The 27,341-nt window shown below is 39.9% G+C and overlaps 4 protein-coding genes across 4 annotated transcripts; 1 reads left to right on the top strand and 3 right to left on the bottom strand.

Annotated features, from left to right (window-relative positions):
- Positions 1–706: 706 nt before the first annotated feature.
- On the bottom strand, positions 707–3,673 carry LOC140138399 (cytochrome P450 2U1-like). Its single transcript, XM_072160296.1, has 2 exons — positions 3,112–3,673; positions 707–1,590 (listed from the first exon to the last, which is right to left on the bottom strand). The coding sequence occupies exons 1-2, from the start codon at positions 3,665–3,667 to the stop codon at positions 1,406–1,408; spliced, it is 741 nt and encodes a 246-aa protein (XP_072016397.1). The 5' UTR covers positions 3,668–3,673; the 3' UTR covers positions 707–1,405.
- Positions 3,674–3,752: 79 nt separating this feature from the next.
- On the bottom strand, positions 3,753–9,420 carry LOC140137147 (uncharacterized). The gene is made up of 3 exons (XM_072158801.1): positions 6,913–9,420; positions 4,400–4,664; positions 3,753–4,051 (listed from the first exon to the last, which is right to left on the bottom strand). The coding sequence occupies exons 1-3, from the start codon at positions 9,418–9,420 to the stop codon at positions 3,753–3,755; spliced, it is 3,072 nt and encodes a 1,023-aa protein (XP_072014902.1).
- A 2,892-nt stretch (positions 9,421–12,312) lies between these two features.
- On the bottom strand, positions 12,313–19,660 carry LOC140138398 (vitamin D 25-hydroxylase-like). The gene is made up of 3 exons (XM_072160295.1): positions 19,195–19,660; positions 17,787–18,729; positions 12,313–13,087 (listed from the first exon to the last, which is right to left on the bottom strand). Exons 2-3 carry the CDS (start codon positions 18,454–18,456, stop codon positions 12,903–12,905), a joined length of 855 nt encoding a protein of 284 aa, XP_072016396.1. The 5' UTR covers positions 18,457–18,729; positions 19,195–19,660; the 3' UTR covers positions 12,313–12,902.
- On the top strand, positions 18,839–25,708 carry LOC140137146 (uncharacterized). The gene is made up of 2 exons (XM_072158800.1): positions 18,839–18,925; positions 24,911–25,708. Exons 1-2 carry the CDS (start codon positions 18,839–18,841, stop codon positions 25,706–25,708), a joined length of 885 nt encoding a protein of 294 aa, XP_072014901.1.
- Positions 25,709–27,341: the final 1,633 nt, after the last annotated feature.

The following is a 27,341-nucleotide window of genomic DNA, read 5'->3' as shown; positions in this document are numbered from 1 at the left end:
CGCTCCCTATAAGTCAGGGCACATATTTGAATAACAATACGCTATTTACACATCAATGCGTCTCATGCTAATTAAGGTTGCCGCTGCCAGGAGTTCTTCTATGGTCATCCGTGGAAGGCCGGCCTACAATCCATCAACCAAGTGGGGAAGGCTCATACTCTAAAATTTATAAATGCTCTTACATTTGTAGCTCTCATGAATCTACGTAAAATATGTGCGCGCGGAGCGCGCATAAACTACCATATTTTAGCTAATAGGTCACACCGATTTGACCAACATTAAAGTGAATTGTGGTCCTAAATGCAATCACACTGTACGAACGTGCCAGGAGGCACGTTGAAAGACCATGGATCCACCTTTGCGGACAAAGGACCGTGGAACTACTATACAGAGAATAGTACATATCATATCTATATACTTTATTCGATTACTAACAAATATATTATACAACTAGTGCTTTTCAAATTTGTTTGTACCATTCATTGCCATTTGACAAAAGAATCAAGAATTGTTTACATAGTTAATTGACATTTAAATACTAGATTATTTTGGTTGATTAACATATCTTTGAAATGCAGACAAACGGTGTTTGCTGCATATCTATCTGTTATAATCCAATAGAATGTTTGAACAGAATTCCCTCATGCAGCCGGGTGCTATGCAGAATAACTCCAGCCAGGGAAGTGCCACAAGCTGGTCGAATGGACATTCCCCGTCCCACCACCGTGTTGCGCCCTTGGGCAATCCGCTTTGTCTTGCTTGCCTCGCCCCACCCAGGTGCAATGGGAAGCTGTTAGGGGTAGTCACAGTCGTTGTACTGACGGACCCTGCGCCACTTGTAGGCTGCAAACGTGGTTCCGACATATTCTAATGACCATGATGACGGCGGAATAAATGTAAAGCGCTTTGAGGCTGTTTACGGCATAAAGCGCTATATAAATATCTACATTTATTTCTACATTTATTTAATCTTGTTACATCACTACTTCTACCGCCAATTGATCAATTCTGTATTGATTTGATAAATCTGGCTTCTGAGGTACTAGTGTTTTTAACTCAAGAAATTAAAGTTTGGCATTACATTTTTTGAACTATTATATTTACATATGTTTGTGCAAACCAGACCATTACCAGAAATAATGTGCGTGGTGTTCAGGACTGGCTCAATATTAGTTGGATTGAGGTCGAAACCTCAAACCAACTAACGTCTCACCAGTCCTCAACGCCCATTATTTCTGATAATCGTCTGATAATCCCTTTATCTAATACAGAAGAGTGATCCTGAATGACAATGGCAGTGACCGTTACTCAAGATACTTAAAAATCGACATCGCCTATCTTTCAGAGAATTGATTTCCTGGATATGTACTACCAAAGTTAAATACCAAACAAGAGGATACCAGATTTAGTCGCGCTTAGTGACTCTCAGTTTGTACGGTTCTGGATGTAGGACAAGCCCGTCGATTGGTTTCAATTTAGGCATCGGTACGTTCTCAGATGTCTTCTCAAATTTGAACTGATGTAGAAGATGGGTAAAGAAGATGAAGAGTTGTTGTCTTGCGAGAGCTTCACCAAGACAAACACGGTGCCCTACAACAGAAAGGATAAAAAAGATCATGCCGCAATGAGCACATTTCAAAGAAATCGAAATATTATGACGAGGTATTTAAATGCACACTGCATGTTATAAGAGGCATATCCATGTGCGGCATATGAACACAGGGAAATATAATGGCGACAATTCTTTTTAAACGGTCAAACTACAATGAACGAATTTCACAGAAGGCGAAGAAGCGCATCTTCCTCAAATCAAGTCGTATTTAATAATGATGAGACAATGGGCATACACTTTTTCATACGGGCCATTTTCTCTGATATCTTAATTTTAATTTCTTAGAGGTGTCATGTCGATTCACATTTTTTCCACATTGTCATACCCGGTCCCTCCACTCCGTGTATCCGCGGGTAATCATGCTTGTCGGCAACGTTTAAAAATACCCCGTTTTGCATCTTAATTCGCAAACTTTTTAGAGGAAAACAACCCCTTTTTAGGGGCTGTGCAATAATTATTGGGGGGGCAAGAAATTTTGGCGAGCCGAGGGGGGTGGCAAGTGTTTTTTGGGACACATTCTTGAGGCGCCTTTAAAATAAAACGCTCTAAAAGGTTTGCAAATTGGGATCCCAATAATTTGGCATGTGCAGGGGGGGCAAAGATTTTGGGCGGGCCAAGAGGGGAGGGCAAGCGATTTTTGGCGAGCCGTTTGGAAATTCCCCCCCCCCCCGGGCTCATAACTATTGCACAGCCCCTTAGCGATATAGCGAACTTGTTGTCCTTCAATAAAGTCCATTTTTTGGTTAAAATGGGAACGATATTTCAAAGATGCCCTTTTTTGATAGAAACACATACGACAAATCATCCCGAAATTGAGTTTGCGTATTTTTGTTTCCCAAAATAAATTTCGAGCAATATTATGAGAATAATGAATAATTGAATATATTAGTTCTTTCTTCGTCTAGTCCCAAGGAATAAAAAAGTAAATGTTCAGAATATTTTATCACTAGAATTCTTAATTGATACGATTAATGAAGTATTATGTCAAAATAAGTCAAAGGGTAAAAACAAAACTGTACAGGGGCAAAAATAATGTTCAAAATTTTCCAATTGCAATGAAAATAGTCTCAAATTATCCACTTTAAGAAAAGAAAACAAAATATGTATATCTACGGGTTTAGATTTAGTAGTATGACCATTGAACTATCAAGGTTGTATATTGTTGTAACTTTGAAGAAATTTAAAAATTTGACCCATGTATATTGTCATTATACCTTTGCCCTATTTTGACCTAGATATCATTAATTAGTCATCCTGTAGAGCTCTGTAGATACGTGACTTTTGACTTATTTTATATTCTTGTTTTTTAACACCATTGTGTGACCTTAACCGTAATAACTCAATTTGCCCAAAGGGGCCGTCATAGCATCCGGTGAAATCTGAAACTACATACCCACACATTAACGCTTATACTGAGTTTCAATGGTCTGTATCTCTCACTTACATACAAGATCTAAATATGTGGCTTTTCTCGGCATTGATCTGATTAGTTTACCTACCTATTCCAAATGGAATCACTTCTTTCGGCTCATGAAAGTTACCGTCATCGTCCAAAAAGCGTTCCGGTCTAAACTCTTCTGGATCCCCCCACAACTCAGGGCTGTGCATCACTGCGTACAAGTTAGATATCACCACGCTATTCTTCGGAAATGTGTAGCCACGGAAAGTTGTCTTGGCCGCTGCTACATGAAACACGGACAGCGGTACTAGTGAAATTATTCGATGAAGCTCCGCAATAACGGCTTCAGTATAAGGGAGAATCGGTTTATCGGCCAACTTTGGTAACCGGTTACGACCGACTACAGTATCGATTTCGCGATGTATGCGATCCTGCACCTTGGGGTATCGGACAAGGTATTGACTGGCCCATTTAAGTGTATTTGAAGTTGTGTCTGTCCCCGCTAAGAAAAGAGCTAATATCTGTCCGACCATATTATCTGGATTTCGGAAAGAATTAGGATCATCGGATTTGTGAAGTTGTATCTCATTCAACCACAAATCGATTACGTCATTCAAGTTATTGGGGTCAAAGGTTTTACGATGACTGTCAATCATGCCGTTTATGAATTCATGCAGCTCATCAACATTTCTGTTAATTTCTTGCTTCGCTTTACTTGGAATGTTGATCGGGATAAACATTTCAAGCCACCTGCCCCGACAATTCATTTTGACGATTCAAAAGATTCGTCAGCCGATGAATGCGTTCGTCGGAAAGTTCAAATCGAGTTCCAGAAACGACTTTACAGATGATGTTTGATACTGCATTATTGAAATGCCAACTAAGATTGACAGCTTGACCTTTAAGGCTGGCTAATTCCTCGATCAGATATGTGCTTTCTTTACTGATATGCTCCTCAAAACGAGATGTACCGATTCCAAATTGACGGAAGCAGGCTAGGGCAAAAATGCGGTATGGTGCCATGTCATCCCATTTGTTATCTATTAGAAAATGATAAAACATAGAACGAATTAAATGAATTATTATGTTTGTGTGAATAATAAAACATTTTATTAGAGCCACTAAACCATGCCGAATAATAATGATGACGAAAATAAGGAGGATAACGATGTTGACGACGACATTACGTTGATGTTGAATACTGTTGAAGAGATGGTGAGGCAGATGTAGTTGTGGTGGTGGTGGCGGTGATGCTGATGATGCAGGTTGTGGGGTGGTGTTAGTGATTGTTGGCCCCGTCGTTGAACTGCTGCAACTGCTACATTTGTTATATGTGATACAATGGGTAATAAATTTCACAATTTACATTAATCATGTTCACTACTTACATGATCTGCTGAATACCTTAGCTTGCATTTCATTTTCTCCTCTATCATTGAGTTTAGTATCTTGAAAAGCCTCGCGTATTGCTTTGTATTCATTAAGAACAACGATAGGCATCCCAAGTGCTGTAAACGAAAATACTTGTCCATATTTGTTACCAAGCTCCATAAGAAACTTGTAAAGTGGTTCGCCTTTGTACAGAGCGTAGGCGATGTTTGGAGCAAATCCAATGTAAGGAATTAGAGTCCATGGTCCTGGCGGTAAGTTGCTCTTTTTGGAAAGAAAGAAAACCACAGACACAAGGATGACGCCCAGAAGTAAAATGTTAGTAAAAGATGATCCTGAAATCATCGATAGAACAATTGAACTTTCTGCCATATTGGATTCGAGTGATCCGACGCTGTAAATATGAAACTAACAATTATGACCTACATGGCTAATGTGTTATTTGAATAGTTAATAGATATGATGAATGTAAATACTGAAATCACCCCACTATCATGACTATACAGGGTGTATCACACACCAAAAATGTTACGGTTTTAAATATTGTTTTTCTGAATTGGAAGAGAACTGATATCGACAATATTTTCTGTGTAGAAGTCCCTACCTGTAAAATGTCTGAAATGTGCTGTCGTCTTTTACAAATTTACATAATACAATGTAATTTTTGAAAGAAATGTAAACTTTTCTATATTGTATAAATGGTTGCTTGGGTATGTGCAGTACATTGATGTTTCAACAACCCAATCATTAAGCATGTTAAGTATAATTCTGGCCTCACTCATGTTCAACTCCCCCACTCTGGTCGCATTGTGGCCAATAGATGTTATGAGGCAGGGTATCTACTCTACTTATTATTTGTTGTGTATACATCCACCATTTATTTTGTAAATATCTACCAGATAAGAGTAGGGCAGTCGCTCTCGTATGACCAACAAAATGGCAAGTATTTGGCATGTGCGGAGGGTGAGAGAGCGAGGTTTTTTGGCAGGCCGAAAAGTAGCATTTATACCCTCCCAGGGTCTAAAGGCTACTTTACAGCATTCTATGTCATGATATCAAAACTAACAGACCTGGCAGATTTTGGGATCAAGGGGTGTACCCATACAGGCCCTCGTCTGCACACATATAATTGTCAATATTGTATACTCATTAATCAGTATAGCGTGATTTCACGTCTGTAAATTTTCGGTGACAGATATTCTGATAAGCTACATACATGTACGATGATGACATGATGATGCGGATATTTGGACATTGGATGCACATACCTTTGCAATATTTTATACGACACAAGTTCCCATATCAATCTTTACGGAAAAGAATCAATATGATTTTTGCTGAACCATGAAATGGTATCAGCCTATATGAGTGTATGTTACTAGCTTACTAACTCACTAACCATTTGGTCTGAAATGGACATATCTCTAAATGCCACGAAGGTATGACCCCATGAGTGGTGTCATATAAAAGAGGAAAACATAAAGAATATAATAAAAATATTTTCAAACGTCAGAGGTCATCCAGGGGTCACAGGGGTCAAAAAGGTCATTTTAACCGAAAATGCTCCGATGGAGCTTGAATTTAAATGTAATGATCCTTATGACATTCTAAACATGTTTAAAACATTTTAAAATTTATTTAAGGTCATTAAGGGGTCATAAAAGGGTCAAAGGTCAAGTTTTTCAAAATGCTCCAATTGAGCTGAAATTTATATGCAATGATCCTTATGACATTTTTTTTTTTAAAAACATTTTAAGATTCATTTAAGGTCATTAAGGGGTCATAAAGGGGTCAAAGGTCAAGTTTTCCAACATGCTCCGATTGAGCTGAAATTTAAACGCAATGATCCTTATGACATTCTAAACATGATGAAAATATTTTAAAATTCATTTAAGGTAATTATTTAACATTACAGACTCCGGTGACAGTGGTATTGCTTACTTGCTTATGTCGACTCTTGTAGTCGGACTCCCATAATGGCTCTCCAAACTGCTCTGTCAAGCATACAATTCTTGATGTCTGGGCCAGTTAATCCTGTATCATCTGCCAACATCTTGATATAATCCTTCTTGGGTGCACCTCTTGTTCGCTTTCCATGTTTGGGCTGCCACATAAGAACACGTGAAGCCGCTTCCTCTTCGCTTCTTGCACAGTGCCCTGCAAACTTTAACCTTCTAATCCTGAGCCTCTCAGAGATTGGTAACAGATTCCCATATAGTTCTTTGTTGGTGGTGTGAGTTTGCCATGAGATATCTAGTGCCTTCCGCAAGAGACGGGTATAGCAGCCATCCATAGCTTTTCTCATTTTGGTTGTTATTGTCCATGTTTCAGCGCCATATGTTAGTACCGATTCTACAGTGGTGGTAAACAACTTGATCTTTAGATCTCTTGGTAGATTACTTTTCCAGATCTTGTCCATGCTGTTGCATGCTTTCCAAGCAAGTGCCTTTCTGATGTTGAAGTCCTTCTCACTACTGGCAGTCCATGCACCTAGATATTTGAAGTCTTGTACTATCTCCAATTCGCTTCCGTCCAGTGTTTTTATTAAAGACGGAGTTTCCTTGTACAGCATTGCCTTGGTCTTCTTGGCATTCATTCCTAGTCCCACCTTCTGTGCAGCAGCTTCAACAAGATGTAGCAGTTCTTGCGCGTCTTTGAGGTTGTCAGCTAGAAGAGCAATATCGTCTGCAAAATCCAGGTCTGTGATTGTGCGTGGGCCTATTCGCCTACTTTTCCTGGGCTCCAGAGTAAAGCCAAGTCGCTCTTCATTGCCTTCCATAGCCTTCTTTAGAACATAATCAAGGACTATGATAAAGAGGAATGGTGCCAGAGTGTCTCCCTGCAGAACTCCTGCTTGGATCTCAAAATCCTTAGTGACACCATCAGGTGATGTGACATGAGCTATTGTATGATGGTACATGCATCCTATGGCAGCCACTAGCCTCTCTGGGACTCCATATGCTCTCATTATGTCAAGCATTTTCCCACGGTGGATGGTATCAAATGCCTTCTTGAAATCGATGAATATTACTGCTGCATTGAGATTGTTGTTCTTGACTTCCTCAATTATCCTCCTTAGAGCAAGTATTTGTGACACCGTAGATCTCCCAGGTCGAAAACCATTTTGGTTGAATCTCAGGACCGGGTCAAGGTAAGGGCGAATCCTATTGAGTAGCAGCCTGTTGAATGTTTTAGCTATGATGGATGACAAACATATTCCCCTGTAGTTCTTCCCTTCTCTTAAATCTCCACTTTTGGGGATTGGTATGAGGTTGAGAATTGACCACTGGTCAGGTTTCTTTCCATTCATCAATGCCTCATTGCAGAAGTTGAGGACTATGTCATCAAGGTTGCAGCGTTTTAGTACTTCAGGTGGAATCCCATCCTCACCGGTGCTTTTCCCTTCTGAAATGTCTTTTTTGGCAGTGTCATATTCAACCTGGTCAAAAGCATCAGTTCGCATGTTGAACTCTTCGTATACTTGATCTATGGCTTCATACTCATCGGTTACATCTGGTGGGTCTCCAAGTAGTTGCTGGAAGTGTTGGAACCAAGCATTCAGTCTTTCGCCTTGCGTGTCCCCTTTTATTTGACCTTTTTTAGCAGATTTACGCCCACTAACTTCATTGATGAGGTCCCAGGCTGCCTTATGCTGGCAGTTGATGTTACAATTTTCCACCTCCTTGATCTTTCTTTTGAGGATTTGTTCATTTGCCTCTTCATAAACCTTTCTCAGATGATTCTTCTTAGACTGCAGTTCTGATCTTGACATGCTTGAAACTTCTTGGCTGTCCACAAGTTGCGCTTGCTGTAGTTCTCTCCTCGCTTCTTCAATCCTGGGATCATGCCAGATTGCTTCCTTAGGGCGCTTCCTAGCTTTTGGAATTAGCTCCTCCGCAATATCTTTGTTGGCCTGGATAAAGCATTCATACACTGCTGTAACATTATCATCACAGTTCTTCCTTAGTGCACTGAATTGGTTCTGCACCTTAATAGTGTAGCGCTCCTGAAGCTCATCATCATGTACTAGTTGTCTCCAGTCATACTTAACTTTCCTTGGTGGAGTTTTACCACTAGCTCTTAGACTAAGGCGTATTTTGGCTGTCACTATGCGGTGGTCTGACCCTATGCTAGCAAAGGAGTTGTAGGCACAGGAGTTGGTAACACTATTTCTCCACTTTCTGCGTACCAGGATGTAATCTATCTGTACCTTAAATCCAGATGGTAAGCTACACGTCCAGAGTCGTGGTTCCTTCTTCCTAAAACAAACATTTGTGATAACAAGATCATTTTCCAGGGCTAGGTTGTGAAGCATTTCACCATTTCTGTTGGTGGTTTCGTGATATGGAAAGTTGTAGTATTCCTTGCCAACACGACCATTGAAGTCTCCCATAACGATCAGAAAGTTGTGGGCTGGAACTTGTCGTATCGTTCTGTCTAGTAGCTGGAAGTGTTGTTCTGCATCTCTTTCCTCAGACACGTTTGTAGGACAGTAGGTGACAATAACTGTAGTCCTTGGATTGCCAGCAAAGGTCATGCACAATATTCTTGGTGACACAGAGTTACAAAATAGAAATGCTCTCTTAGCTTTTGGGCTTAACAGTAGTCCGACTCCTCCAATGGATACTCCGCCAGTATTTCTCCAAGCAGAGGATGAGACGAGTTGATATCCATCGTAAAGATCCTGATGCCTGATTTCCTCGTCTTGGTGCACAATTCGGTGTTCCTGTATTCCAACAATGTCTTGGTTGTATAACTTGGCTAGACCACATATTTCCTCTTGAAGATGCATACTACTCATTGTTCTTGTGTTGAGAGTAGAAATGTACAACGACTTCTTACATTTAAGGAGTTTTGACTTACTTACTTTACTTAACTCACTTACTCCTCCTCTATCCGTGTTCACCCCTGCTTTCGGCTTTAAGGTGACCACTTCATGAATATCAGCAGGTGATACAGATTCGGAGCTAGGTGATGCTTTGGTAGGGGCTTTAACCCTAGTGCTTTTGGTTGTAGCCATTATTGTTAGTCTTTCAGTTGCTGTAGGTACTGTTGATGGTCGCAACTCCTATCAACAGGTGTCCTGTGGCCGTTGAGAATGAAAGTTGTGCTTCTTTCTTCATCCGCCCTCTGCACTTGTTACTTTTGTCTCCAACCAAAAGCGCCAAGTTGTTGCTCAGGTCTCAGGACTGCCTGATTTTGTTCACTGGCTGTACGATGAATTACCTTCAAAGCACCCTCTTGCCGTTGTTGAGATTAGATCCCAAATCCGCCTAAGGTAGTGGACTACCTTAGCTATTTAACCCATAGCTGGGACAAGCGTTGGTGAGCACCAGAGCGTATCCACACGCCGGTGGGTCATGCATACTGCACCTCTAGGGCCGCTTGTTGCTCCGAGATCCCCTCATGTCTGCCTGGTATCGCAAGATGCCAGTTGCCCGGTAGTGACCGCTGGGAGGCCATGAGGAGTCTTGAGTAAGGAGAGGCTATGTACTGGCAGGAGAAGACTTACATAATTTGCTTCCCTTTTCGCCTTGCGGCTAGCCAGCGGCAAGTTGGGTTGATCCGCAGTATAGAAGCGTTTCAAGCAAGCAAAAAAAAAGAGAAGCGAGGAGATTGATAGAAGAGAAGCTAGGAGAACGCTAGTAGGGTAGAAAGCTAAGAATGAAGGATAGGGAAACAGCAGCTAACTACATCTACAACTACAACTATGTGCACTAGACGCATCACCTACCCCTGTGACATATGTCACCCACCACCTATCACAGTGGTATAGGCCTACCACAATATACTGTCGAAGCCACATGGTTCAGCTATGGTGCGGTTATCGCTCTAGTTATTCATTGTGAAGCAACATCAAGGATAGCGAGACACAAACCCAATCATATTTTCACTTTTATGAATAGCCTGGTGGTGGAAAACATAGTGCTATATGCTATAGTCGTGTTTACTGACGGGTTGACAATTTAAGGTGTCGGACCTTCGAAGGGCCAACGCCTTAATGCGAAACTCCATGTGCGTCGACATGACGGTTTCGGTCAAGACTTGGGAGTGTACGTCGGATACGCGTATACGTGTCCCAATAAAAATATCCATCCGGGAGGGAAGTTTTTCCACAATATTCAAAACCAAAATAAATGCATAAGTTGCTAACAAAATATGATGAGCCCGTTTATCTTTCAACAATGAGTGAATTTTGTATTGGTTTTGGTTTCAATGCTTTTGGAAACAATTCCAAGTTTGACATTTAATACCTGTTGAAGACATGTGCACACTGGAATTATGTACATTTATGTACAGGCACTCTATAAATGAGCTGCCCTGTTCATTCGATAATTATTTTACCAAACGTTCTGACATGTATCTACAAGACACGATATGTAAATGACCTAAATCTAACCAAAAATAAGAAAGTCTTTTCTGATCATGCCATACGTACAAGAGGTCCCATTCTTTGGAATTCTTTAGATGAAAATCTGAAAGCTTCAAAATCTGTTAAACAATTCCGCAATCAATTAAAAACAAAACTCTAAGGATAATTAAACTTTTCCGTGAGCACCGCCCCCCTCCCCTTCCCTTGTCTTTTGGTTATGCTATGTGATGTTGGTTTATCTTGTTAATTTCATTTGAGTTAAAGGAAAGGCTAACTTTCAGACCTTTTTCGTCTTCCAGCCTTTTCCTCCATATCTACCATGGTCTTTTGGTTATGCTATGTGATGTTGGTTTATCTTGTTAATTTCATTTGAGTTAAAGGAAAGGCTAACTTTCAGACCTTTTTCGTCTTCCAGCCTTTTCCTCCATATCTACCATGTTTATACAGGGTGTCCCAGAATGATCTATACCGTGTTTGAAAAAAATCTTTAAAATATATAGTCAACAGTGTATCTAATTTTGATGAGTGCAATACAATGACACACATGTCGCCTACTTATTCTGTGATTTTCATGGAAATAGCTGTCCCATATTACCCCAGGTTCTTTACAGCAACAATTTCGCATGGGGTAAAATGGGACGCTTTTTTTAAATAATAAAATAATGAAGCCGGAGGCCGACGTGCATCATTTTTTGTGAAATGTTAGTCTACTAGACACTTGGTGATATACATTTTGTTTTGTAGTGGTCACTTTTCGGGTATTAGTATTATAGCCGAGTAAATTCTGGTGTCCCATTTTGCCCCTTAGGTGGACCAATTTTCCCCACTTTCCCCTACCGTGAATAGACACAGGACAGTGCTTTAACAATACCTAAAGGAAGCGGCATAATTCAGGCTTCTGAAAGACTACTAAGAAACTACCTCAGTGATACCTTATGCCAAAGATTTGAAACTAGATCTAGACTGAAGAGCATGTTCCAGAAAAAGCTATCAGAACCATAAAAAAGTGATATAATAGTCCATAAATTGACCAGGACCCCATTCTTGAAATGAAAACAGTTTTAGTATACTTATAAACTCTTATATATACATGTAGTTCCTTAATACACTACAACATGTGAAATTGTCATTTTATACACTAAAAGGTCTAGTTCATCACTAGTTGTAAGTTACATCAGTATTAATAAAGAATAACTCTGTGTTAAACATAGTGCATGTCTGCCGAATCCGGCAACCTTAACAAAAAGGGTATGTACAGGGGGTTAGAATATTTTGTTTCAACACAAACCTGTTTTTTCATGTTCATATAACATGTATAAGTAGTTCACGTATTTTGAGGGGAACTCAGAAATTTTGGGTTAATACACCCCCTACAGTTGTATATAAAGATTACATACATTAAATTGAACAATTACATTTATTTTGTAACGAAATTGTATACCACATGGGAAGGCGATAATTAACAGTTATTAAACTGCGCATTTAACCCAGCATAGAATAGTTTTTGAAGACATGAGACGTGAGCTCTGTCTGCCGACATATTGACGCTCTCCAGCAAGATCACGGGATTAAATTAATAACAACGCGTTATTTAAGACGCATGCTAATTTCTCAGTGCCTCGCCCCAGCTTATCATCCTTGCTTCAAACATTGGTAACTCGTTGCAATTTGCATTATTCGTAATAATAGTCATTTTAATAACAATAGTCACGTGTGAAAACACCACTCCAGCGGGATTAACTACGCAAGTAAATTAACTATATACCAAACCACTTCAAATACAGATTTTAATTGATCAATTCTGTATTGATTTGATAATGCTGGCTTCTGAGGAGCTAGTATTTTTAATTCAAACGTTTGGCATTAAATTTCTTTTTGAACTATTAAATTTACATGTTTTGGTGCAAAAAATTTAATTCTAATCCTGTCGGGGTCTCAACCTCAAACCAACTAACAATGAGCCAGTTCTGAACAACACGCCCATTATATATTTCTGGTATAGTCTGTTTTGAACCCTTCATCTGATACAGAAAATTAACCATTATCATGGTTATGCAAGAAACTTCAGAGAATCCGATTTCATGGCTACGTACTACCGATGTTAAACACAAAACAAGAGGACACTAGATTTACTCGCGCTTAGTGACTCTCAGTTTGTACGGTTCTGGATGTAAGACCATCCCGTCGATTGGTTTCAAGGTAGGCATCGGTGCGTTCTCAGATGTCTTCTCAAATTTGAACTGATGTAGAAGATGGGTAAAGAAGATGAAGAGTTGTTGTCTCGCGAGTGCTTCACCAAGACAAACACGGTGCCCTACAACAGAAAGGATAAAAAGATGATGCCGCAATGAGCACGTTTCAAAGAAATCGAGAAAGTGTTTTTTCAAGGATCAAATAACCTAATTTGAAACATTTATTTTGAATTGAATAATTGAATATTATGACGAGCTATTTAAAGGAACATGTCATAATAGACATATCCATGTGCGGTCAAACTACAATGAACCAATTTCACAGAGGGTGGAAAAGCGCATATTCCTCAAAACAAGTCGTATTTAATTACGATGAGACAATGCGCATACGATTTTCCATACGTGTCATTTTCTTTGGTATCTTAATTTCTTTGCGATATTGCCTCTTAGAGGTATCGTTTCACATATTTTTTTCCAGATTGTCATACCAGACTCCTGACAACAGTGAGAAAACACAAGCTACAGTACTTTGGTCACGTGTAGCAAGAGACAGTGCAGGAAACCTTGCTAGAACCCTGTTGCAAGGACAAACACAAGGTAACCGAGGCAGAGGACGTCCACGTACATCATGGGAATCAAACATCAATTCCTGGACGGGAATGACCACATACAATGCGACCCATGCCACCCATGATGAGGATGGTACCTGAGGTGAGGTGGGTGTCATACCAGCCCCCCCCCCCCGATTTCCGACGAGCACGGTTACCCCTTGGATACATGAAGTTCGGGGACCGGGTGGTCACACAAGGGATTGAACATTTTAAAGGCTTTAATTAAGTTTCTTCATCTAGTTCTTTGTCTAGTCCCAAGGAATAAAAAAGTAAATGTTCAGAATATTCTATCTCTAGAATTCTTAATTAACATGATTAATGAGGTATTGTGTCAAACTAGGTCAAAGGGTAACAACAAAATTGCACAGGGGCAAAAAAAATGTTCAAAGCATCCATAAGCGGTCTTAACCCTTATACTGAGTTTTACTGAGTTGTCTTTCTGCAGTAACACTTGTTGAATTTTTAGTAAATAATACTAACTTGAAATCTACTTATTTACTTTAATATCATCTATAATACCTTTAATCGGTTTTAATCATCTTTTCAACTTCAAAGCATTGCTGGAAAATAACAAACCAAACTCCCCATAGGAAAACTGGCCGCGCTGTACTTAATTAGCTAATTATGACGTCAGGCCTTGACGACCACCATAACAACAGATGACGCCCGGGGTATTTGATCTCTTTTTTCAAACATGTGATGCATAACAAATGATCAAGGTTATGAATTGTGATACTAGAGGAATAAAGGTATCCCCGATCACAATGGATTAGTAATTGTTATGCGATTATGTTATTTGCCACGATCCAAAAGAGATAACTTCCATTCAGTTAATATCATGCAGCCTCATTACAGGGATTTTCTATCTAACAGCGCATTCAAGTTTAATTTCGACTTCCAAAATTGTTAAGTTTTAACATCAGATCAGGCTCAAAATGCCAAAAATTACCGATCACCAGAAGGAAATGATAGAAGCATATCATAGTGAAGGAAAATCTAACCGTGAAATTGCAAAATTATTGAATATTGACGAGGGATCTGTTCGATATAATTTGAGAAAAAAGAAGATTCATGGCTTAAGGGGGTACTACACCCATCACATTTTTTGCGGGTTTTTTGCATTTTGTGAAGAAATTCGAAGAAAACAATGGACAAAGTGGTATGCAAAACGAAGGGGCAAATCTTCTTGTTCTATTGGTGGCATCGGTATTAATGTAGCTTACATGCTTTTTTAGGTATAAGCCAAAAAGTGGTACGTCAGGCGACATTCATAACCAGGAGTATATCTTGAATTTCAGAATTGCTACCGTGAATCCGTTCACACACACTTATTTAGCACCAATGTCCGGCTCTAAAAGCATTAAAATTTATTTTTTGGGGAAATTCACTAATTATACACAGCTTTGAAAACACAAAATTAATATGCATCAATTTCATGTTATCAATGAAATTAAACGTATTTTTTTCCCCTTCCAGTTGACAATGATATGCAAAATTTGTGTTCGCTAGCCAGCACATCTGTTTCAGGTTTGAAACAGTAAAATCTGAATGATAATATTATGGTTGGTTTTTAGTAATAGGCGATTTTTAGGGCCGCCATCTGACAATGTCTGAGTAAAACACCAACACTGAATTATAACGTAAAACGCTACATAATCACATGTGTTTGGGACAAACACGTTAATTTGTGGCAACTTGTTGCACAAAATCAACTAAAGTGGGAACGTTGACAGTGTATGTTGTAGCATAATTAATATGCCACCGAGTTTACTTACATCAGGCACGTTAATCCGGTCCATTTCACTTTAAACAACTGTCTCTGCCAGCTAAATATTCCTCACTGGCCGTCGCCATTTTTTTAATTTGGATTTCGGTGCTTGGCGATACTCGATACCGCCGGATGGTCGATACCATTAATTGGTATCGGCCATACAATAGGCCTCTTTTTCAAATTTGGCAAAAAACGGAAAAAAACCCAGCAGTATATACTGACGAAGTTGAAGCCACATTCAAATACACGTAGCTAATTTAGATACTGTCAGTATCTAAATGACAGATTCGTGTAAAATGTCTTTCGGCTGAACCACTCGCAGGCTATGTTTGGCACATCTATGACAATGACAAAGGTACCAAAATCTGAATTTTGATGATATTTACTATCGTCCGGATGAGCAAATCACTGAATGGGCCTTTAACTATTTTATCATTTTGGAAGAAAAAAAGAAAAATCTAAAAATTTAAAACGATCGTACATTAAGGCTTTAAAAAGACAGTTGTAAACTTGTTGCATCTAGATTAAAGTGATGTTTGCTACTGGTTTTATTATCACCTGTGTTGTTTGTGTTTACGATTCGTAATCCCACGAAGAGTAAGTTTAGTTCATTAATGTGGTAGGCCTACAGCCACAAGTACCCCGCATCCCCTGAACAAACACATCATACTCATTTCAGGCGCGGATTCAGGGGGGAGCGCCGACTGGCCCGCTAGAAAGGGGGAAAGGAGAAGAGAAAAGGGAGAAAAGGAGGAGAGAAACGGAAGGTTAAATTTCACGTAATTGAGTAGGGCTATGCTTAATAAAAACCCGCAGTAGTCGGGTCGATTGGAAGTAGGTCCTATAATAATGGCCTGCGATTATTTTAGGCATTGGGCTTGAAGGCGGGTCCGCATCCTAAAAGCATGTGAAAATTATTAGTGCGGCCCCGCCGATACAGGGTCCGTCACATTTTGCCACCAAAGTCATTATTCCTACCGACTTCATCCCGGCGATTTATGCACGGCTTTAACCATGTTTACGAATCTCAAATTTTGCAAATTGAGTTCGGGCCCTTTTTTTTAAGCAATTGTTTTGAATGGTGTAAAAATGATGCACCAAATGGCTTGAATTGGACCTTCATTTTGCAAATTCTTCAAACTTCTCAGGAGGGAACATCCGTCCTCAGACAGCGTAGTGGATAAACATATGACCATTTTCGCTCTTCTTTCGACATTTGCAAATTTCCTATGTTAACACAATTTATAGGGAATTAATTTTACAAATTTGTGGCTTTTTCAACTAAAATTTTACACTATAGCCTAATAGTGCCAAAATTGTAACACTCACTCAATTAGATCTTCATTTTGCACAAGTTTCTTACTTCTCTGGGGAACATCCCCCTCAGACAACCCCTGCGTCGCGCAAGCCTGCTCCGCGGCCATTTTTTTTCATTTTATTTTATTTTTTCTAAAAATTCGACCCACCCCCTGACCGCTCTAGATCGACAATCGGTACCAAAAGCTGGTATCGCCCATCCCTAAGTCGCCATTGGATTTACACATAATATGAAATCTTCACAATAATTCTAAATTTGTTATGTGGTGTCAAAGCAAAATTATCTTACTCTAAAACCGTCGGAGTTCGACAAAGTACCCCACTGCAAGTATGTTAAATTTCCATTTGTAATTGCTAACCGTGTATTTTGAATAGGGCCGTCAGCCATGTATCTTCGCCAGCTTCGTACGTCACGTGTTGCGCTTCCTATGCCGCCTGGTACTATCGCTAAAAAAATAAGCGTCCTTATCAACCAATCAACTTTAAGACAAATAGGTGAAAAAGCACACTTTCACGATTTTTTCTCATAATTTTTTTTATTTCACATGATCCGTGCATATATCGCCTAGCTATAAATGAAAAAATATTTTTTTAGACCAATCAAACTAATATATGGGTGTAGTACGCCCTTAATGGACAATCGCCCGAAATCTGGACGGCCAAAAACGCAACACCAAGATGATAATAACAACCGAACCCAAATAGCTTTTGTATCAAACATTATTGATGATGACCAGCAGTGCAGTCGGGATAACTGCAAGTCGATCATGATAATTTTTTGATTGAAGAGGGTATTGGCGTCATAATGAGCCTCATTAAACAGCGCCGCCACTTTTTTCAATGGAATGTTACTGTGTAATTTTACCTTTCTTTATTTTTGTAATAAATGAGGGTTCCAGGTTCCTGCAATTATGACTATTATTGATTAAAGGGGTTTATATTTTAGTGACAGTTAGGTTTGATATGTTTTCCATTTGTAGTATCATTACAATTTAACATTTTCTGCGGTTATAGGGGTGCGGAAAGACATTTCGTCGGGAGAGTATCTCTCACTTTTAAGTGCATTACGTACAAGATCTAAATGCATGGCTTTTCTTGGCATTGATCTGGTTAGTTACCTACCTATTCCAAATGGAATCACTTCGTTCGGCTCATGAAAGTTACCGTCATCGTCCAAAAAGCGCTCCGGTCTAAACTCTTCTGGATCTCCCCACACCTCAGGGCTGTGCATCACTGCGTACAGGTTGGAAATCACCACGCTATTCTTCGGGATGGTGTAGGAACGGAAAGTTGTCTTGGCTGCTGCTACATGAAATACAGACAGCGGTCCCAGTGAAATGATTCGATGAAGCTCCGTGATAAAGGCTTGTGTATAAGGAAGATTCGGTTTATCGTCCAACTTTGGTAACCGGTTACGACCGACTACCGTATCGATTTCGTGATGTATGCGATCCTGCACCTCCGGATATCGGACAAGGTATTGACTGCCCCATCGAAGTGTATTTGAAGTCGTGTCTGTCCCCGCTAGGAAAAGAACTAATATTTGTCCGGTCATATTATCTGGATTTCGGAAAGAACTAGGCTCGTCGGATTTGTGAAGTCGTATCTCATTCAACCACATATCGATCACGTCATTCAAGTTATTGTGGTCAAAGTTTTTACGATGACTTTCAATCATGCCGTTTATGAATTCATGCAGCTCATCAACATTTTTTGTGAATTTCTTGTTTCGCTTTACTTGGGATGTTGATCGGGATAAATATTTCCAAGCCACCTGCCCCCGACAATTCATTTTGACGATTCAAAAGATTCGTAAGCCGATGAATGCGCTCATCAGAATGTTCAAATCGAGTTCCAAAAACGACCTTACAGATGATGTTTGATACGGCATTGTTGAAATACCAAGTAAGATCGACAGGTTGACCTTTAAGGTTGGCTAACTCCTCGATTAGATATTTGCTTTCTTTACTGATAGGTTCCTCAAAACGAGATGTACCGATTCCAAATTGACGGAAGCAGGCTAGGGCAAAAATGCGGTATGGTGCCATGTCATCCCATTTGTTATCTATAAGAAAATTATAAAACATAGAACGAATTAAATGAATTATTATGATTCACATCTCTATTTTTCAGTTTGTTTGAATAATAAAACATTTTATTAGAGCCACTAAACCATGGCGAATAATAATGATGACGGAAATAAGGAGGATAACGATGTCGACGACGACATTACGATGATGTTGAATACTGTTGAAGATATGGTGAGGTAAATGTTTATAATGATGATGACGATGTTGATAACAACAATGATCACATGTCATTGATGATGATAACAAAATATGGTTGTGGTGGTGGTTGTGGCGTGGTTGTAGTTGTGGTGGTGGTGGTGGTGGTGGTGCTGATGTTGCAGATGGTGGGGTGGTAGTGATTGTTAGCGCCGTCGTTGTACTGCTGCAACTGCTACATTTGCTATTTGTGATACAATGGGTAATACATTTCACAATTTACATTAATCATGTTCACTACTTACAAGATCTGCTGCATACCTTGGCTTGCATTTCATTTTCTCCTCTATCATTGAGTTTAGTATCTTGAAAAGCCTCACGTATTGTTTTGTATTCATTAAGAACAACGATAGGCATCCCGAGTGCTGTGAACGAAAATACTTGTCCATATTTGTTACCAAGCTGCATAAGAAACATGTAAAGTGGTTCGCCTTTGTAAAGAGCGTAGGCGATGTTGGGAGCATATCCAATGTAAGGAATTAGAGTCCAAGGACCTGGCGGTAAGTTGCTCTTTTTGGAAAGAAAGAAAACCACAGACACAAGTATAACGCACAGAAGTAAAATGTTAGTAAAAGATAATCCGGAAATCATTGATAGAAACCCTGAACTTGCTGCCATTTTGGATTCGAACAGTCTGACGATATAACCAGCAATATATCTGTGCCAACATGCTACTTTGAACACAATGTAAATCCTACATAATCATGATGACGTGGCACACAGTGTAGTGAACCTATGCTCTAAGGGACTGTGCAAGAATTATGAGCCTCCCATACAATTTCCAACTGGCCCGCCAAAAATTGCTTGACCCCCAAATTTTGGGATCCCAATTTACAAACCTTAAGGGGCTGTACAATATTTATGAGCTCCAGGGGTAAAATTTATACAAACGGCTCGCCAAAAATCGCTTGCCTTTCCCCGCCCCCTCGGCCTGCCAAAAATTCTTTGATCCCCCCTTGCGCATGTCAAGTTTTGGGATCCCAATTTACAAACTTTAAATTGTCTAGATACATGTCATGTTGCGAGCTCATCGAGCAAAAAAATTGCATATTTATGCGTTTCCATACTGTTTTCCTAAGCTTTTTAGAGCGTTTTATTTCAAGGCGACCCATGAATGTGTGCTAAATATCGCTTGCCAGCCCCCCCCCCTAGGCTCACCAAAAGTGTCTTGCCCCCAATTGTACCCTCCCCATGCCTCCTAATTATTGCGTAGCCCCTAAATGGTCTAATTATATGTTGCTAGCGCAGCAAGCAGGACTAATTTGCATATAATGTTTAATTCCGTACTGATTTCTTAAGCCTTTTTAGGGAGTGTTCATTAATACTTTGGTGGGGTGGGCTGGTCTTCCTCAAATTTTTTGCTCGAAAACTTTTTTGACCCCCCCTCGATGGACCGCTAAACTTTTTTGACCCCCTCTTTTGACAGACAAAACTTTTTGACCCCCCATTATTGTATAACAAACATTATACTTAATATTGTTGTTTCCAGAGGTGTGGTATCTGGATCATATGTCATTGAGGGAGGAAAATGTTTGAAACATTCCAGGTGGGACAATTGCGCATGTAATACAAACAGAAGGCATTTTTCATTTTATACTTAAAATTGAGATTTTTCCTAAATCAGGGTGTTTATCTATTTTAGAGGATTTATTTGGAGGTTCATGGGCACATCAGCATAATTAGGATCCGTGGCCATTATAATATAGTACAAAAAAATACGCGTGAACTGCGCAAATTTTTTTGCCATATTGGAGCTTGAATGGTCAAATATTGTTAAATTGGAACTAATTTATGCAAAAAGCTATAATGGTAAAATATGAGATTAATTTGGTCAAAATCACACACACGTACACGTGCATCAGTTTTTGCCCCTAAGACCCTAAGACCATTGGCACCTGGGCATGTGGCCACTCTGCCCTATGGTAAATCTGCAATGAGAAATAGTAAACTGTAGTGTGCAGTTTACGTACAAAGAAATCCAGTTTATTTGCAATATTTTCTTGATTTAGTTGTAGTGTAAGATAATCTCTGTATCGCGCCTTGAGCTCCATTGATTTTTCATTTTATTATTTTTCCCGATTTTTGATCAGATTGGTGCATAATCATGTTTGTAGCCTACTTAGTTGAGATATAAAATTCTATGATAATAACATTTCCTAGACCAACCCAGATGTTGCTGATCATCTTTAATGTTATATTAATTAATAGATATGTGTGCAGTAAGTGCCATCATTTTGTTAAACAACAGCATTGAAAACCCAAATTTGCCCATGTTAAAAGTGATAGAGAGTCTCAATGCGCGCGAAGCGCGAGGAAATTTGGGTTTTAAACCGGAAAACTTTTGGACCCCCTTTGAAACACCTAAAACTTTTGGTCCCCCTCTTTTAAGGTCCAAAACTTTTTGGTCCCCCCTCCTTTTACCAGCCCCCCCTACCAAAGTATTAATGAACACTCCCTAATAGAGCATTTTATTTAAAGATCGCCCCATGAATGTGTGCCAAATATTGCTTGCCCCTCCCTCTCGGCTTGTCAAAATTGCTTGCACCCCCTCTCCCCGATTTTTACTCGCCAAAAAAGTCTACCCCCCATTTAACCCTCCCACCAGGGATCATAATTATTGCTTTGGACAGCCCCTACCCAAGGCCACTGGGTCATACCATTCAAGCTCATTCATGCATATTGATTGCTGTACTTTGCAGAACATGATAGCACTTGTAGATTTGCATTTTATTCATACCCTGCTTATAAATTGAGTCAAAACATATGGCAAATCACTCAATGCACATATTTTCTCCCAGAAATAAATCCTGGGGACACATTAAGTTGAGAAAACAACTTTTAAAGGACCACTTAAAGTTTGCTTTTTTGTGCTGGGTTGTCATTTGTGCCGGGTTATCACAGCAACCCAGCACAGTATTACTTGGTTTCAGTTTTTTGTTGTTTCTATTAGTCATTTATGAACAAAATGGAAACTTGTAAAAATATTGCCAAGCAATGATCAAATGGTCATGAAAAATAGAGATACGTGTTGATTTTGCATGTTAAAGTAAAATAGTTACACATTTTAGGAAAACAAAATGTTTTGCTGGTTCTCTTAACTAACATACCGACCTTGGCAGCTATAGGATCTGTGAACAGATAGGGTGCCATATTTTGGCCCATGATCGGGCTGAAATTTGGTAGAAAAGGGGCTCCTTAACCCTTTTCTATTCTTGACCCTTATAATTTTATCTTTCATTTTTGTCAGATGGGCACTTTTTCTTTCATTTTTTGTCAGGGGCCACTCTGCCACCCTGCTCTCCCCCCTCCCCACCGGAGGCCATGCTACTGATCACAAGCAGAAACATGGCTGTGCGATGGGTTCGCCGGTTTCCCCGATCGTCGCAAATATATACCTGGAACGTTTTGAGCGGCTAGTCCTACAGTCCTATAGCGGCACACCACCAACGCATTGGTTTCATTATGTTGGCGATACTCTTGTGAAGTTAAGGAAAAGCGAACAAGTCCCCTTCTTTGAACGCATCAACGCGGTTGACAAGAATATCGGTTTTACGTAGGAAGGTTTACAGGATAACAGACTTCCATTCCTGGATTGTTTGGTTGACACAATTGAGAACAATGGCTCGCTAAGTTTGATTCGCACCATCCGCTCATTCACAAACTTGGGGTAATCAAAACCCTATTTCAATTCATCGCACGGAGAAAATTCCATCCACCGAAGAGGCTAAGTTGGAAGAACGCAGTGCGCTTGGTACTTGTGGGTAACAGAACTGGACATTTGAGAAAGCTCTAAAACATCTAGAGCAATCAAAATCTACCTCGTCTGACTCCGCTGCCGCAAAGATCACACGTCCTAGGAATATTACCATCCCATATATTGCATGGGTTTCGGAAGTCGAAGCGCATATTCAAGAAACACAACAACCCCGTCTTTATGAAACCTGGAAATACCCTGAGACAGTAAACTGGTGCATCCCAAGGACACCCCCCCCCGCAATAAATAAAGTAATATTGTTTATGCTATCCAGTGTAAAGACTCTGACTGTGAAGACTCATAATAGGGGAGACTAAACAGCCCTTGTCCAAACGTATGTATCAGAACCGTAGACCCAGTTCTACAGGTTTGAATGACTCAGCGGTTTACAAGATCTTATCCAATTGTCATGACATATATTATGCTTTGTATTGTTTGTATTAGTTTATGGTTCATGTACCTGTATGTTTTCTTTTGTAAAGCGCCCCGTTCTTTGTGGGGCGCTCCAACGCACTGAAGGGTCTAATGTTCTATTGTGTCCGATTTGAGCGCTGACATATTGGAAAATGTTGCCAATCAATATTCATGAAGTCGTGCGATCGATACCTACAGCTGTTCAGCTGGGCGACTTTATTGTTAGGTGTTTTTATTCATACATTGGGCGTATCGAGCTGCATCGGTTGGCCTGCAAAATTATTATATGGTAGGCCTATACATAATAAAACACGATATGGACCGCGGCTAATGTCGTTAAAAATACTACAGTAGGAGCGAAATGAACAAAATATACATGCGTTAATTATGGAGTATATCATAATTACTTCAAATCCTTATAATTATGTAGGCCTATTGGCAAACAATATAGACAACTTACTGGTGTAGATTCTTATATCCGCTTCACAGAGCGCACACTTTGCCCATGCTGCTGAACTGTCCGTAGCGAAATGGTAGAGCAAAGCGTGTTCACTGAGTATAATCAAATGAGCGCCCAAACCAATTTAGGCGCTACAATAGGTTTGTATTGTAGGCGAACCTCTGTTTTGTGTGCATGCGACAACTCAAGCACATCCTTGGGTTGGATTAAAACAAAAGGTACCTCTCGCTCGTGTAGGCGCTTTCACGTGACTTTCGTTTCATCACTTATTGACAGTAGCCTGCCTATTATAGCGTTAATACGCTATCAGGTCAGTTACCGATTTAATGGCGGAAGCCCTTTGTCTCGAACAAAAGGTACCTCTCGATGAATAGCGTTTCGGAAACTCAAATAGGCACAAAGGAACAATAGGCGTTACGTAATCTATTTTCTCTCCTTTCTATATATAACCTCCTTGGGGCGCTCAATAAATACCTATTATGTTTTGTTATGTTATGTTCAAGGGTATTAGGTTTGGCAGACAACGGTGGCCGATCATTTAAAGGGGGTTAAGGGCCCTTGTACAGTAGGTCAATAGGTCAAATTAAGTGACATATGCTGAAGTCAGTCAAGCGTGGTGGAGGACAAGCAAGCAAAGTTTTCTACACTATTTCAATGCAAAGTCATGCTCTAAGACAGGAAAACTTGTCTCTAAAACACAATTTCATCATAAAAATCATAAATTTTTGCAGAAAAATTTAAAAAATAGTTCTGAAAAATTCCTCTGGTGAAAAAACAATATGAATTGGAGATAATTGAACATTTTCAGAGCCAGTTTTTGATGAACCTGGGTTTCTCCTATTGCTCAGTGCAGTGCACATTGCATTGTTTGTCCTCCAGCAAAATCGCCAAAGCATGGATCAATATTTGACCTTGCAGGAAGTAGTAGGCTGTGCAAGCACTCTATTGGCTTAGGATATGGATTGTCTCCAAACTTACATACAATATCAAATATCGTCCCCTTTATGCATCTATGTGAGAAAACGAGAATATTTTCAGCGTAAATGTATGATTTCTGTGCGATAAATAACTTGGTCATCGGAAACACACTTTTCGAACATCATCCACGGAGGCTGTGGACTTGGTCAAGCCCTGGTAACAGAACAAGAAACCAGATTGACTACATCATGGTTCAGAAGAGATGGAGGTCAATACTCCAAAATGTAAGGACAAGACCAAGTGCAGATTGTGGTAGCGACCATCAACTTCTTGTAGCCAAGTTAAAATTGAGATTGAAAGCAAAGAAAGGAAGCAGACCACCAATCAGGTATGATGTTGATAACATCCGGTTCAGTATGCTGTTGAGGTAAAGAACAAGTTTGAGCAGTTAATGAAAGTGAACGAGGAGGAACAGACACCAAATGAACTGTGGGAGGACATAAAGGAAACAGTCAAGAATATAGCCAAGAAATACATCCCGAAGAAAAGGAGAAGAAAGCAACCCTGGATATCACAACACAAACTGGATTTAGCTGACAGCAGGAAAGAAGCAAAAGCAGCTGGTGATCAGAATAAAAGGTCACGCCAGATCAAGGAGGTTGCTAAGAGTGTAAAGGAAGATAAGAGGAACTTCATCGAAAGAAACTGTCAGGAAATGGAGAGATGTAAAGGTGATTCGAAAGCAGCCTTTGGCATAGCAAAGGAGTTAACAAAGAAGTGGGTTCCAAGAATGGATGTAATAAATGATGCAAATGGCATTACACTAACTGAAAGTGACGATATCAAGAAAAGGTGGGTGGAATATAGCACCAAACTGTTTGAGGCACAAGACCAACAAGTGTATACTCGCGGTGAAATTATGGAAGAGGAGCCGCCACCACTTCGATCAGAAGTAGAACAGGTAATGGATCAAATGAAGAATGCAAAGTCACCTGGCATTGATGAAATACCAGCAGAGCTATTGAAAGCGACAGGCAAGGAAGGTGTTGACATAATGTGGCGTTTATGCTGTCGCATATGGAAGGAGCAGGAATGGCCCAAAGACGGATGCAGAGCTGTATTTGTTCCACTCCCCAAGAAGGGTAACTTAAAAGAGTGTTCCAAACATCGCACCATCAGCTTGATATGTCATGCAAGTAAGGTTCTGCTATAGATCATCATCAGAAGGCTGAAGCTAAAACTAGACCAGGAGATTACTGAGGAGCAGGCTGGCTTTCTAGAAGGAAGAGGGACTAGAGACCAGATCGTAAACATCAGGAATATAATTGAGAAGTGTAAAGATTACAGACTACCACTTTATATGTGCTTCATTGACTACAGCAAGGCCTTTGACTGTGTCAGCCATCCCCAATTGTGGAAAACAATGAGAAGGATGGGATTCCCTGGTCACATTATTGATCTTATTAGTCAACTATATGAGGACCAGGACTCTGCAGTCAGGACAAGTAATGGAGATACTGAATGGTTCAAGATTGGAAGAGGGCTGAGACAGGGCTGCATATTGTCACCAAACCTGTTTAATATTTATTCAGAGGACATCATGAGAGAAGCTTTGGACGGGTTTACTGGTGGAGTCAAATTTGGCGGTAGCAGTATCACAAATCTACGCTATGCTGATGATACCACCCTAATATGCAGCAGTAGAGAGGAACTGCTGGCCCTTTTGAAATGCATCAAGGAAGCCTGTGAGGAAAAAGGCCTTCTGCTAAATGCCAAGAAGACTAAAGTAATGGTTATTGATAGAAATGGAACTGGAGAGGACTTTGTGATAGATGGTCAAAAGATTGAGGAGGTTAAACAATTTGAATACCTGGGTTCAATGATAGACAACAAAGGTGATAGCACATCTGAGATCAAAAGAAGATTAGCTATGGCAAGGACAACTCAGAGTATGTCAAAGATCTGGAAGAGTCGTGGTTTATCAACCTCAAGGTACGGTTACTCCGTGCAACAGTCTTCTCAATTGCTACATACATGTGCGAATCCTGGGCAATGACAAAGAATGACAGGAAGAAGATAGATGCATTTGAGATGTGGTGCTATAGGAGGCTGTTGGGAGTATCTTGGAAAGACAAGAAGACAAATATCTGGGTCCTGAATAAGATTGGCACAGACTTAAACATCAGAAAGTCCATCATTGTGAGGAAATTGCGCTACTTTGGCCACATTGTAAGAAAGGATGGTGGAGTTGAGAAGCAGATTCTTCAGGGAGCTGTGGAAGGCCATCGTGGAAGGGGACGTCCATCAACATCTTGGACAAATGATGTGAAGAATGTTTCATCACACGGAATGTATGGTGCAACACGTTTCGCTTTTGATAGAAGTAGATGGCGTACTCTTGTGAAGACCATGGCAGCGCAATCCTGCGCCATCTGACCCAGAGAGAGAGAGAAATGTGAATAATTAGCACAATCAGCAAGCCAATTATTGCGTGAATTGCATATGGTCCGGCATCGGCATCCAGAAACATGCAGCACCGTTGCCATATCCCGTCGCCATACCACTACGCCCATCATTCTTGACAATATTATATCATTCGTTTTGTTTTAATTCGACCCTGAAATATTTTTTTAAATTTTGTATAATTATCATTGAACATTTTTCATTTATTTTATGATTTTTGTAAATTAAAAGGGCATTTCGTGATCCATAGCATCATCCCCCACTTTTCTCGAAAAAAAGTTGAGATTTTTATATCACTGGAAACCTCTGGCTACATAACGTTTATGTTAATTAATTTCTTGCAGATTAATTCGTTTAGCAAAGATATCGTGAAATTTGAATTT

This window comes from Amphiura filiformis, chromosome 17 (assembly GCF_039555335.1).
Source record: "Amphiura filiformis chromosome 17, Afil_fr2py, whole genome shotgun sequence".
Taxonomy (NCBI): Eukaryota; Metazoa; Echinodermata; class Ophiuroidea; order Amphilepidida; family Amphiuridae; genus Amphiura; species Amphiura filiformis.
The sequence above is the reverse complement of the archived record's forward strand: the minus strand, read 5'-3'. Positions and strand labels throughout refer to the sequence as shown.